The sequence below is a fragment of the Sceloporus occidentalis genome, unplaced genomic scaffold (assembly GCF_023333645.1).
Source record: "Sceloporus occidentalis isolate IW3139 unplaced genomic scaffold, rSceOcc1.0.p SCAF_1, whole genome shotgun sequence".
In the NCBI taxonomy this organism is placed as follows: domain Eukaryota; kingdom Metazoa; phylum Chordata; class Lepidosauria; order Squamata; family Phrynosomatidae; genus Sceloporus; species Sceloporus occidentalis.
This window is the reverse complement of record NW_028316981.1, coordinates 287062473-287076575: the sequence shown is the minus strand read 5'-3', so window position 1 is coordinate 287076575 and position 14103 is coordinate 287062473. Positions and strand designations below refer to the sequence as shown.

Here is a 14103-nt window from a genome sequence, read left to right as displayed (position 1 = left end):
GCCATCTACACAGAGAGAGAGAGAGAGAGAGAGAGAGAGAGAGAGAGAGGCGCTATACACCCGAGCGGCCAGAAGAGGCGCTGAGGGAGCTTGAAAAAACCCGCCTTTCTCCTCCTCTATCTCCCTCCGCAGGTTACCTATAGCGCCCTCCTTCAAACCTGGCTCCGCCCACTCCGCCTCGCGCGCTACGCAACCAGCGCAGCCCACGCTGTTTCCGCAGTGGGGACTCTGTCTCTGTAACTGAGGGGCGACGAAGAAGTGTGAGGGATGCGAGTGTGATGTGACCCGACACAGAAAATGGCGGCGGCAGCAGCAGCAGCAGCAGCAGCAGGAGGAGGAGGAGGAGGAGGAGGAGAGGGACCAACCGCCGCCGCCGCCGCCGCCGCCTCCTCCGCCCGGAGCCCCAAGCTGCTGAGGAACCACGGCGGCGGAAACAGCGGCGTTGTCCTCGGGGCTCTGCTGTCCCGGGAGCCTCGCTCCTCCTCGGACTGGAGGCGGAGGCAGCTCCGCAAAGTCCGCAGCGTCGAGCTGGACGCCGCCGCGCTGCACCAGGAGCCCAGCGCCGGCGACGAGGAGGAGGAGAAGGCGGCGGCGGCGGCGGCGGCGGCGGCGGCTTCTGCTGACCCGGCGTCCCTCTCGGGCAACGCCGCCCAGGCTCCAGGCTTCCTCCCGCTCCCGGACCCCGAGGGCACCATGGACAACACCGGCAACGCGGCGGCCCTCCATTCAGCCCATGGGTGAGAGCCGGGTTGTCTCTGGTTGCATCCGCACTGTATAAACGATGCGTCTCGGCGCCGCTTTCGGCTCCGTGCTCGGGAATTCTGGGAAGGGGAGTTGGTTGTGGCACCGGAGGAGCCCAGAATTCCCGGTCACGGAGCCGAAAGCGGCGCCGAGACGCATCGTTTACACGCAGCTCCCGTTGTAAGGAGGAGGAAAGCACCGCAATGGACGCATCTCCTTAAGTCACGCTCTCTCAGCCTCCTCTGAAGATATAAGGATAAGGCAGCCTTAGGGGCCCCCTGAGTCCGGAAAGGCATGGAGGCACACAACAGCAACAACAACAACAAATAGTGTATATACATTGTGTGTGTGTGTGTGTGTGTGTGTGTGTGTGTTAGCATGAAATATATGTGTGTATATAAGTATATGTATGTATATATGTGTGTGTGTGTGTATAGGTATGTATGTTATGTGTGTATGGATACATATATGTATCCACACACACACAACTACAGTATGTATATATCTTAGCATGGGATATAGGTGTGTATATGTATATCTGTGTGTCTATATACTGTACATATATACACACACGCATGTAGGTATGTATGTTATGTGTGTATAGATCGATGTTAGCATGAAATGTATGTATGTATACATATGTGTGTGTGTGTGTGTGTGTGTGTACACACACATATTAGATATGTATGTATGTTAGCATGAAATATGTTAGCATGGAATATATATCTGTATAGATGTATATATGTTTGTGTGTGTGTGCATATATATATATACACACATATAGATATGTATGTATGTTAGGCTGAAATATGTTAGCATGAAATGTGTGTGTGTGCATAGATGTGCGTGTATGAAATATGTGAGTGTGTGTATTTGTGTGTGTGTGTGTGTCTGTGTGTGTGTTATCCTACTCATGTAGATGTGTAGGATAAAATGTAGGATAAAAGATCCTAAAGGCATTTTTTCATGCTAACAGACACACACATATACACACACACATATGTAGATGTGAATATATGTTAGCATTAAATATGTCTTTAGGGTCTTTTATCCTACATTTTAGGCAGGTTTCATTTTCTTGCAGCTACTTTCCAAACAGTCACAGAACAACACACACAGAGACACATAGAAAGAGAGATGTACTGTATTTCTAAAAGGCAAAGCTTGATTTTACCATTGGATGTAAGGGGCAACAACAAAGGCAGTGGGAGCTGCCTGGATTGGGGTGAGATTGGGGAGGGAAGCCTGCCTCAAAGGGGCTGCTATGTAGTTCAGGTCAATGCACTGCTTTCTTTCCTCCCTTTCTCAGCATTGTTTTGGCACCCAGGTTGCTCTTTGCTGCTGCCACCGCCGCCGCCGCCCTCCTCTTCCTCCCTCAGTACCGCACTGCACTGTTGTCGCAGTTTGTTGGTGGACTGGTGTGCTTTCAAGTCCTTTTTGACTTAGGACGACCCTAAAGCCCATGATAGGGTCGCCTTATTGTCGCCATCAGTCGGAAATGACTCGAAGGCTCATGACACACACACAAACACACAAGGCAACCCTACCACAGAGTTTCCTTGGCGCTTTTTTATTAGGGTTTTTTTTTTTTACACTTTTGTTGTTACTGAAATCCTGGACCTTTTAGGAAAACCCTAAGGTCCAGGATAGAGTCACCATAAGTTGGGAATGACTTGAAGGCGCACAACACACACACAAGGCATAGGGTTTTCTTGGTAGGTTTCTTCAGAGGGTTTGTTTTTTAAAAAACTGTTGTCGTGTGCCTCGAAGTCATTTTTTTACTTTAAGGGCCAACTTAAGGCAGCCCTATCAGAAGGTTTCCTTGGCAGGTTTCCTCAGAGGGTTTTTTAGCACTGTTATTGTTATTGTTGTGTGCCTTCAAGTCGTTTCTTACTTTTAGGGTGACCCTAAGGGGACCCTATTATTGCACTTTCTTGGCAGGTTTCTTCAGCAGGATCTTTTATATTCTTGTTGTGGTTCAGGTCCTTTCCGACTTACGGTGACCCTAAGGCTAAACCTAGCAGAGGGTTTTCTTAGCAAGATTTCTTCAGAGGGGGTTAGACATCGTCATCCTCTGAGGCTGAGAGAGTGTGACTTGCTCAGGGTCACCCAGTGGGCTTTTATGCTTGAGTGAGGAATCAAGTTCTGGTCTCCAGAGTGATAGTCCAACTCTCAAATCAGCATGGCCCCATTATATCCCTATTATTCCACTTTTATTGCTACGACTGTCTCCTGGGATTTGCAGTTGAAAGAAGGGGCATTTAGCCTTCTCAGCTGGAGAGATTTTAGGCCTCACTAAACTACAAATCCCAGCATGCCCCAGGAAGCAGCCATAGCAGTAGTGCTGTAACAGTGATCTGATGCAGTGTAGTGGTTTGAGTGTTGGACTGTGACTCTGGAGACCAGGATTTGAATCCTGACAAAGCCATATACATCCACTTGGTGGCCCTGGGCAAGTCACACTCTCTCAGGTTGAGAGGATGGCAATGGCAACTGCCTTCTGAAGAACCTTGCCAAGAAAACCCTGTGATAGGTTTGCCTTAGAGTTGCCATAAGTCAGAAACAACATGAAAGCACACAACAGCAGCAGCAACAACAGTGTAATGTGGTATTGACCTACCTTGTTGAGTCTCCCTGTCTCCCTCTTTCCCTGTGTTTCTCCGGCCCCTTCCCACCCTCTTTGATTTATTTATGGGATTTCCCCCACCTCTCTTCCCCTCTTTTGAGTCTTGGGAGAGTCGCCGTCTTGCAAATGTATAAGAAGGAATGTCCATGTTTTAATGGAGGCTCAGGAGACTGCTTGAGAATCTGCCCAGAGACTGCAGAGCAACGCTTTTCAAGTTTTGAATTTGGCATGGTTGGTAGAAGTGGAGAAGGAGGAAGACCCAGGACTGGATGCCTCAGGCTGCATCCTCACTGCAGAAGTAATCCAGGTTGACACCACTTTCAGTGCCATGGCTCAGTGCTCTGGAATTCTGGGAATTGTAGTTTGTTATGGCACCAGAGCTCTCTGACAGATAAAGCTAAATGTCTGACAAGACTACAATCCCCAGAATTCAATAGCATTGAGCTGTGGCAATGAAAATAGTGTCAAACTGGATTATTTCTACAGTGCAGTTCCAGCCTCAGCCATTTAGTTGTATTGTGTTTAAACATGTTAATTCTTCAGGCAGTTCTGTTCAGGGTGGATAAGAGGATTTCAGATGGCTCACCTTTTCAAACACCAGCGTGGCATGCTTTGCTTGAACGTATTAAGAGGGAAAGTTATACCTGATCTTGTTCTTCAAATAGGACACGCTGCTTTAAGGGTTAAAAGAAAAGAAGTAAGTTCAACTGTCAGGTAGTTGATCTGTCCTGTGATACATATCTGAAACCACCCACATTTCCTGTTTCCGTTTTTAAGTAGCCCTGCTGCTTTTGGATTTGTGCATTTGCTCTCAGTAAGTCCCTGCTGTGTTTTAGTGGTGCACATCTTGCAGTCCTTGCACACTGGAGAGGAGTATCATGCCAGAGCTGCAAATTGCAGTGCTCAAACAACAACCTTGTAACTCAGTCCCAAACATATTTCATCAGAGGTGTGTTTAGGATTGTGCTGTTAGCATTAATGACTATGCTGTTTTTGAAATTACAGTGTAACTAAATGTAGCTTTGTGCAGCTAGTAATTGTCCTCTGTAGGTTTAACTCATGCCTAGTGGCTGCTGAAACTTTACAGCTAACCATTGTAATAATTAACATCTCATTACCACAGGCTGAAAATAGAATAGAATAGTGTAAATAATAGTAATATTATTAACAAGAAAAATCATAATACAGTGTTCAGGATATTGAACTATAGCAATGCTATTCATGTTGCTGTTGTGTGCCTTGCAAAAATAAATGTTGCATTCTAATGGGTTATCAGTGAACTTTAATTGAAATACCTTAACTGTGGAAATGGCCTGTTGGGGAGAATCTGTGCTGAAATAGAGAAAAGGGAATTTTCTAGAAAATGGTCATAATTTATTGTGCAGCACTGTATGTGACATTACTATTGGCTATTTTATCAGTAGACCTTTGCTGCAATAGGGAATAACAACAGGATTTGAGATTGGCAGAAACATGCTTTTCAAATGGGATTTTCAGATTTTTCAGTGGTGTATTTTATGAGCTCAAGAAAGTCAGCAACTACACCGAACAATACTGTCTTTTGCAAAAATATCTACTCTTCACACATATGAGGACTTTCTTGGGATCCCTTTTGTTACCTTTTTTAGCAGAGGTATATGAATTTCACCTACGTCTTCAAGTTCCTGCAAGCTTGTATGCATTAGCCAGAAAATAGTAGATGGCTTCCAAGAGTATTTGTTGTAGTGATTTTTCAAATGATTGATGAGGTCCTTTATATAGCAAATAATGCCCAGAACTATAAGGTTAAATATCAATTATATTACTGTGGGCAGGAAAACAGCCATTGATACGTGGGTTATACAGCAGTTACTCATATTTTTGAATCTTGAGCTGAGATGTAACCTTTTAAAAAGCAGCTTGATTTCTATATATGTACAATAGTAATATATATTTCCTTTGTGAGAGAATAGGCAATGTCCTTTTTTACAGTGGACTGCTAACTTGAAATTAACTGTAGTGGGAATTTTTTAATATTGAAGAAATAAGGTGGCTCAAACATTTTGCCTCTGCTAAAGCTTTGGTATTTTTCCTTATGTTGCTCACAAGGGAGCTGTGTGCTTCAGTCCTGTCAACAGCTCATCACATTTCCACTGGAATAAGTTTCACTTAAAAGCAGCAATATAGTACAACATGCAGTTTCAATATACATTTATTAAATACTTGTATGTAATATATCTTATTATAGTAATACTATATGTGCAGTGGGAAAGATTGATTTCTATTGTCCTCTTTCTTTGAAATAAGCGAGCAATATATCAATTTCAAGAGACCCAGTGTGGTGTAGTAGTTTGAATGTTGGACTGTGACTGTGGAGATCAGGGTTCAAATCACCACTTGGCCATGGTAACCCACTGGGTGACCTTGGGCAAGCCACTCTTGCAAAGCAAAACCACCTCTGAACACATTTTGCCAAGAAAACCCCATAATAGGTTTCCCTTCAGGTCACCATAAATCACAAATGACTTGAAAGCACACAAAAACAGCACATATGTTTCAAAGTCCTTATATATTTGATGTTAGTGTAATGAATTTTTCGTATGTGAATTCTCTTAAACATTTATCAAAACTATCCTGAAATGTGAATATAGCCAACTCACCTACAAATCATGAATGGAAGAAAACATACTTGTCTGCCTGATTAATGTATATTATGCAACAGTTTAAATATAGGTTTCCTCACATTACTGGTTAAAATGGAACTGGAAGGTTAATTTTGGTAAAATCTGTGGATGCATATTGTTGATACAGAGGACTGACTAAAAGTATTTTCTAGATGAATTGGTTTGGATTGATTCAAATATAATTACAGGCTGGAGTTAAAGCCTGGACTGAAGTGCTGCAGGCTCTTCCTGTGTGCTCTGTTTTAATATTGTCTGCATGGGAAACCATGGTTTGCTCTTGTATCCAAACTGTACTTTGTATGACCCTCTCCAAATCAGCATCAAACTTTGGTTGCAATACTGGTCTGGAGAAATTATGTACGCATCTTTTTTTTTTTTACCACTAAGCATGGCTGGGGTTGTGTGGGAAGAGGACAGATGGATACAGCGCTCATTAATTTAAAACTAAACCACAGTGTAAGATGACACTTTTGTGTTGTGGGCTGCTTTTCCAGATGTATGAGAGAATGTTGGAGAAAATATGACTTCGACCTAAGTTTTATAAATGGCCAGTTTCTTCTGTTACTGTGGGCTTTGTTGCTGAATTCAGGATCAAGCAGGACATGAAAGACATAAGGATCCAGGAAACAAATCCAGAAACTTAAAAGTTTTAATTTATTAAATCCATATGGATGATCTTGTGCTATGTTTTATGTCTCCAAACACCGGGGCCATTCCATTTTCTTTTAAAATTACAATCAGACATTATGGATACAGTATTTATATTTATCTGATGAAGAATATTATTTTGCCTATTTTCTGGGCAGTCCTGGATACTTCTTATAGCCTGATATTCTGCAGGTTTAGTTGGCAGTGTATTCCACTCTGTTTGGTGGAGCTTACCGTATATACTCAGCTATAAGTCGACCTCATGTACAAGTCGAGGGCAGGTTTTGGGGCCAAAATTATGGATTTTGATATGACCGTAATAAGTCAAGGGTAAAACTTAGGGGCATGTAATGAAGGATATAAAGGACGAAACAAAGGAAAATAATGCCAAACAACTTACAAAATCCCAGCAGGCATAACTATTTGTGCTCATACTAAAGGCTGGGTGGATGAGAGAGTAGAAGGGGATCTGTGCTTCCAGGGCAGATTAAACTTTTTTCTTACTCCAGTGGGTGGATGTGTATGTGTGTGTGAGGTAAAGTACAGGACTTACATTGATGCGTGGATAAGTTGACTCAAGGTTTTTGAGTCAATTTTTTAATCTAAATTTCTAGACTTATACATGAGTATATACAATACTTTTAATAAGCATGAGCTGTACTACCACTTTATCTTTCAAATAAATGACCTTTAATGTCCTGATGGGAGTGGTTTCAGGACATTGAGACTTGGGACCAGAGTTTGAGTCACTGCTCATCCATGGAAACCCACTGGATGACGTTGAGCATGTCACACTATTAGAGGACGGCAGTGGCCAACCTCCTCAATTAAACTTGTCGAGGAAACCCATTGGTAAGGTATCTTTAGGGTTAACCTAAGTTGAAGGTGCCTTGAAAGTACCTAACAACAACACAAGAACAATATCCTTGTAAGTGGAAATCTCTAAGTAGGCCTAATCTTATATTTTAAAGGGGTTTAGGCTCAGTGGCTAAATGTTTCTGATTCTGCTCCTGGGTGGTATACTTTGTTTAGTTGCAAACCAGTTTGCTTTAGTTATATCAACCAGTTGCTAGACATATGCCTTGAGAAATGAGATCTCAGTGGTTTAAATACAGATTTTACCAGGTATAGTCCGTAGCATATGTCAGATTAGCAGGATCAGTTATGAGGGAACATGAAAGACCTTTGTGAACTTCTTGAAATTCAGTGCTAGTTAAAGTAGATTATCCTGGTAAGAGAAATTATCTTACTTGGTATAAGCTTTCTTTGTTTTAGGATAGGGCATGCATATCAGCCCTGCATATTTGTGGCCCTACAAGGGTCATCCCTCACCTCTGCTGCTTTGGCAGCAAAGGTTAGTAGGGGTTTTCCCTGTGAAAACAAGACATGGATTTTACTTGACTTGTTGGCAGTTTTAACTTGGCAAATTTTTATTCGTTTAGTTGAGATTTACAGCTACTTCATATGACCAAGTTCTAGTTTTGTTAGCCTGAAATGTTGAAAAATGAATTTCTCAATATACATTTAAAGATGAACATGAGGTCATTTTAAGTTCAGCCCTGAAGAAACAATGCAATTAGAATTTTATGACTTCTACAGCAGTCACAGACCCATCCAAGATACGCTTATTATGGGAATAGGGAAACAGTTCAGTTGGTTAGTGTTCAGGTTCATGAAGAAAGCCTCCATTGATACTGAAAGCATGAAAATAATCACCAGTGAATACTAATTGGACAAGATGGGATAGGGGAAGGCTGTTGCTTTTACTTTTGAGATTCATGGAGAAACATTTGCTTGCCTGCAGTTGGAAGCAGGGTGCTAGACTAAATTGACACCAAAGTCAGATCTCATGGGGCTGCTTTTAAGACTTAGGCTGTCCTGTTAAAAGTTGGCAGTCTTTTTGAGATACACCTAGGATTTCTCATTCATTGTGGTATGACAGGGAGGAAGAGCATGTGAACTTGCAGATGTTACTGGACTGCATCTCGCTTGGCCCCTTGTCTATGTTGCAGTACAACAAAATACGGAGAGCCACACATTCCCACTTCCTCCTGTGAAGCTTCCAAGTCTGACTGCTATAATTTAGTGTTTTGGGGGCCAATATTTACTTTGAAGCTGTAGCACAGTATTGGAAAAACTATTTGGAAGAGAGTCATAATCCATCCTTTGCTTTGGGCATGCTTGCAGATTAATATTTTCCTCCCGATTCTGTAGAAACATTTGAAGCCGGGGAGTGATAATGGGGATAGAGCACACATGAATCAGATTCTGGGGTGCCATCTTCTTTAACATAATAGAGATAAAATGGTCCATGTGTATCCCTGACCAGTTTTGTTTCCAGGGAAATGTCTAATTAACAAACTGTAAGCCATTCTGATAGCCTTTTGGCTGAAGAGCGGGGTAATAATAATAATAATAATAATAATAATAAATATTATTATTATCACTTAATTTGTCATAGTGGTGGCAAAAATAACTTAAAAATAGACTCTCTGGGATTGTTGCTTTCAATAGAGTCCAGTCTCATGGGGCATATGCACCTTTTTCAAGACAAGTAGTGCTTTTGGGAGTGCAATTAGCCCTCGGAATGAGCTGTACTTATATTTCCCCACCAAAAAATGAATGATTATTTATTTATTTGTTTGTTTGTTTGTTTGTTTATTTGCTGTCCCTACTGAAGCAGGTTGTGTTCCCTATTATCTGGAATGTATTATTGGAGTGTATTATTTGGAATGAATGCATTAAGCTTTTGTTGTCCCTTCTAGCCTGTGGGACAGCTAATTTACATTACTGATTAGGCTAATAAGGAATGGCAAATCATCACTTTCTAACCTGTTAATCATCTCTTGCAGCTACTTACTGGCAATTGTAACCATCATCCCCTTTAGCTAGCTTAGATACTAAGCTAGCAAATGGGTGGCCAACAAGAAAGAGGTACAGTCAGCCCACCATATTCACAGGTTGTTTCTCCACAGATTCAAGCATCTAAGAGACACTAATTTATTATACAATTATATATAATGAGACTTGAGGAGCCACAGAGTTTGGTGTCCACAGAGGGTCCTGGAACCAAAACCCAGCAGATACCCCTTCTCACCTGTTCATTATCAATTGCAAATGCCTTTCCCCCACCTTTCCCTTTCTTTGACTGTGGCAAACGTGGATCTAACATTCATTTGCTTAAACCTAAGTTTTAGATTTAATGTAGTTCCCATCTGAAAGAGAGACAAAACTGTTATTTTGGCACTTTTTGTGGTGACTGCACATATAGGACTTCATCTTCATTTCTAGCCCTGTAGAGACTGTACAGGTGACAGCACAGTCCAGGGGCTTTGCATAGTGCTCTAAATTTCTGGCTTTAGGAGCTTGTATTCTGGGAGGCACTTGTTATTTTCCATAAATCAAGGGTTGATAGACTGTGGGATCTTTTGTGTGTGGGTATGTTTTCAATAAAACATTGTGTCCTTTAATTGGAACTGATACAAAAGATATACACTTAGGCCTGTTACAGACTGCCAAAATAAAGCTGCTTCGGGTCTCTTTGGAGGTATGCTGTTTAAATGATGCATGGGTCCTAAGAATCCGGAAGCTGCGCCAAAGCTGCACTCCAGTGCTTAGGAATGGAGTGTGGCTTTGGCGCGACCTCCGGACTCTTAGGACCCATGCATCATTTAAATAGCATACCTCCAATGAGACCCGAAGCAGCTTTATTTTGGCAGTCTGTAACAGGCCTTAGAATTCTGAACTGCAAAATGTAAGTACAGTACCAGAACTGAAGTGAGCTCACAGTTCCTCCCAGAGCTTTTGTCATTTCTGCAGCAGGACTCCCACCCCCTATTATTGTTCTTAATTTGTTAATCAGTTAAAAGTTTATCTTTGCTGATATAATCCAAATCACCTGCAGTAGATCCCAATCTACCTTCTGCCCACTATTGCCATAGGTCATTTGATGACTCTTACATTTCTAGGATGTGTAAACAAGAGCCAGTGTGTTGTAGTGATTTGATTGTCCATGTAAACCTGCTGGGTGACCTTGGACAAGCCACACTCTCTCAGCCTCATCAGATGGCAATGGCAGACCCCCTCTGAAAAAACTTACCAAGAATTTATTTCTTTTCAGTTCAAGAAAACCACATTATAGGTTCACTATAAGCCAGAAATGACTTGAAGGCACATAACAAAAACAACAAAGCTAAACAGTAGGAAGTTTGTTGCCAGGTGTGCCTATATCTCAGTGGTTCCCAACCTTCCTAATGCCGCAACCCTTTAATATAGTTCCTCATGTTGTGGTGACCCAAACCCATGAAATTATTTTCATTGCTACTTCATAACTGTAATTAAATAGGTGTTTTCCAATGGCCTTAGGCGACCCCCATGAAAGGGTCATTCGACCCCCAAAGGGGTCCCGACCCACAGGCTGGGAACCTCTGCTATATCTCCTTTTTATGTTGTGTCGGCATAGATAGCAAGGATATATCCCTATAGCAAATCTGGAGTCTTTTGCTTCCCCTCCCGAGCCAGGTTTTGCTTCAGAGGCTATCAGAAAGATTCAAGAAGTATCTGCCAAGGGCTACAATTGGGACACAGTTTTCTCCTGGAAAAATCCTACCTACAGTCTTTTACATAGGTTTGAAACAGTAGTTCCACTAATGACAGACTAGCTGAGAACCATTATATCCTTGGGAAAATGTGCTGCAGGGGCTCAAAATAGAATTTCAGTAATGGATGCTGTAGATATTAAGCAGTAACAATTGATGTGAAACAAATAAGCCAAATATTGACTAAGTAGGGAGGATAAAGGAGCCAGCATGGTGGAGTGGTTTGAGCATTGGACTATGACTGGAGAACAGAGTTTGAATCCTGGCTTGGATATTGAAACCCAATGAGTGACGTCAGGAAAGTCACACTCTCTTAGCCTTAGAGGATGGCAATGACAAATCTCCTGCCAAAAAATTCTGTGATAGGTTCACCTTAGGGTTGCCATAAGTCAGAAAGGACTTGAAGCCAAACAACAACAACAACAAGGGAGGATAAAGTAATTATGAAATGAGGGAACTTTTTTGTAGGGATTGAATAATATAGATTGGGATGAAAAGTGGGGTCATGTGCATTTAAGCAGTTTATGCTTTTATCCATTGGGTGAGTAGGTGTATTGGAATGTATACTGGAGAAAAGAAGGTTAAGAGGTGATATGATAGCCCTGTTTAAATATTTGAAAGGATGTCATATTGAAGAGGGAGCAAGCTTGTTCTCTGCTGCTCCAGAGAACAGGACCCGGAACAATGGATGCAAGCTACAGGAAAAGAGATTCCACCTGAACATTAGGAGGAACTTCCTGACAGTAAGGGCTGTTCGACAGTGGAATGCACTCCCTCGGAGGGTGATAGAGTCTCCTTCCTTGGAGGTCTTTAAACAGAGGCTGGATGGCCATCTGTCAGGGATGCTTTGAATTGGATTTCCTGCATGGCAGGGGGTTGGACTGGATGGCCCTAGTGGTCTCTTCCAACTCTATGATTCTATGATTCTATGATTCCTTTTTGATAAAATGAAAAGGACACTTTTTTATATAAAATAATTTTTATTAATATTTCATAACAAAGATATAAACTAAAGTACACCTAGACATACAACCATATAAGCATATAATATTTAATAACATACAACAACAACATTCCCCCACTCTCCCCTTAAAAAGACTTCTTGCTTACTTTTTGTTTGGTTTCTTAAATAGTAAAAAAAAAGACTTTAGAAGATCAAGAGGGAGGAGAATATTACTATTCCATGCATATATTGATGCATGTTGTTGGGTTGTTGTTTGTTTTGTCACAGAAATATCTTACTTTGAATTAGGAACAAAAATCAAGGTCATTTGCATAATTTTTCCAGTGCAGCTGTTGATTAGTAATTTGGATGAAGGACTGTGTGGAATGATTCCAGTGTTATGAGCAGTTATGCAAATAGTTTCCTAGAAATACATGCACTGTTTTTGGTTTAACTATTGGTGTTTCTATATAAACTTCAACATACTGTGCCATGTTGAGTTTTACTGGCTTAGATAATATTCTGTATATGCAAACTGCCTTGTTTTACTGTATAGACTGCATAGGGCCACAATGCTCAGATAGCATCCCTTCATGGCAAATTTCTTTCCTAGCCAAGGGGAATTTGGATTTTTAAAAAACCTCAAATATGGCTTTTGGCACATAATACAATGTGCATTTCTTTTGTTTGTTTGTTTGTTTAAAAATATAAGAAATGCATTGTTGCCAGTTGCCCATGAGATCCTATTTGTGAGCTACATGACCCTTTAATACAGGCTATAGTAAACGTAAGAGATGAGTTGTCCTTAGGAAGGAGGGGACCCTGATCTTGACCAATTTCTTTCAGCTTGTTGTGTTAACCACAAGTGTTCCTACTCTCTTGAAGAGCTGTTTGTCTTCTAGGTAGGATCCTAGTGATACTTTTGCCTTCTTGCTGCTACTCTGTCCTAAATATTATCATGGATTCAGTGGTATATAATAATCACAGGCTATCAGCTTTGTTTCTGTTTATTCTGAACATTCCTTCTCTGAACAAACCCTGCCAAGAAAACCCCATGATAGGTTCGCCTTAGGGTCTCTATAAGTCGGAAACAACTTGAAAGGACACAACAACAATAGTGAAGATGCCATGAACTAAAACAGCTTAATATTGATATTTTTGCTTTTGTCCTTATTTTTTCCACAACTTTATTAAAAATGGTGATAGAAAATTAACTTTCACGGTGTGTGTTGTTGGGGGAGGGGAATCCCCACCTTTAAAAATTGTGGTGTGTGCAAAGTTGCAAACTGAGTTAAGTCTCAGTTACCAGTTTTTAAGAGCTTGTGGATGGTGATTAAAATTTTGGAAATTTCAGAAATAAGTGGTGCAAGTTCAAAGATGAACAATAGCAATAGCAGCTACTTACAGCTTCTTACTGAACTAAGCAGTCTAAGCAGTTTACAACGTGTAAGCTAATTGTCCCCAACAAGCTGGGTACTCATTTTAGCGACCTTGGAAGGTTGCCAAGCTGAGTTGACCCTGGAGCCCTGGCTGGAATTGAACTTGCAACCAGGGCTGGGAAGTAGGAGTAAGGAGTAAAGGAGTAAGCGGTTTTTACAGGAGTAGGAGTAGGAATAAGGACTAACAAATATATTTTGTTATTCTTATTCCTACTCCTACTCCTGTTATTATATTGTACATGCAAACACCAAAAACAATTTTGTTATTATTATTATTATTATTATTTAATTTGAATCTTACTATCTTTATTGATTACTAGTATAAATATAAAAATAAGCTTAACATCCAAATACATCACTTAATACACATCACAATCACAAAACAAAAAGCAACATTAACAAATAAAAATAGCCAACTCAAAGAAGCTTATAATTACATAGATAT

General features: G+C 41.1%; 1 protein-coding gene across 1 annotated transcript in view; it reads left to right on the top strand.

The window, feature by feature from the left end:
• The window catches only part of LOC149324021 (mitogen-activated protein kinase kinase kinase 1-like), a 114416-nt gene that overhangs the window by 24152 nt on the left and 76161 nt on the right, over positions 1-14103 (top strand). Inside the window, exon 4 of the mRNA XM_089485554.1 lies at positions 472-737. Within this exon, the coding sequence (XP_089341680.1) occupies positions 472-737 (266 nt within the window). The remainder of the gene's footprint in view (positions 1-471; positions 738-14103) is intronic.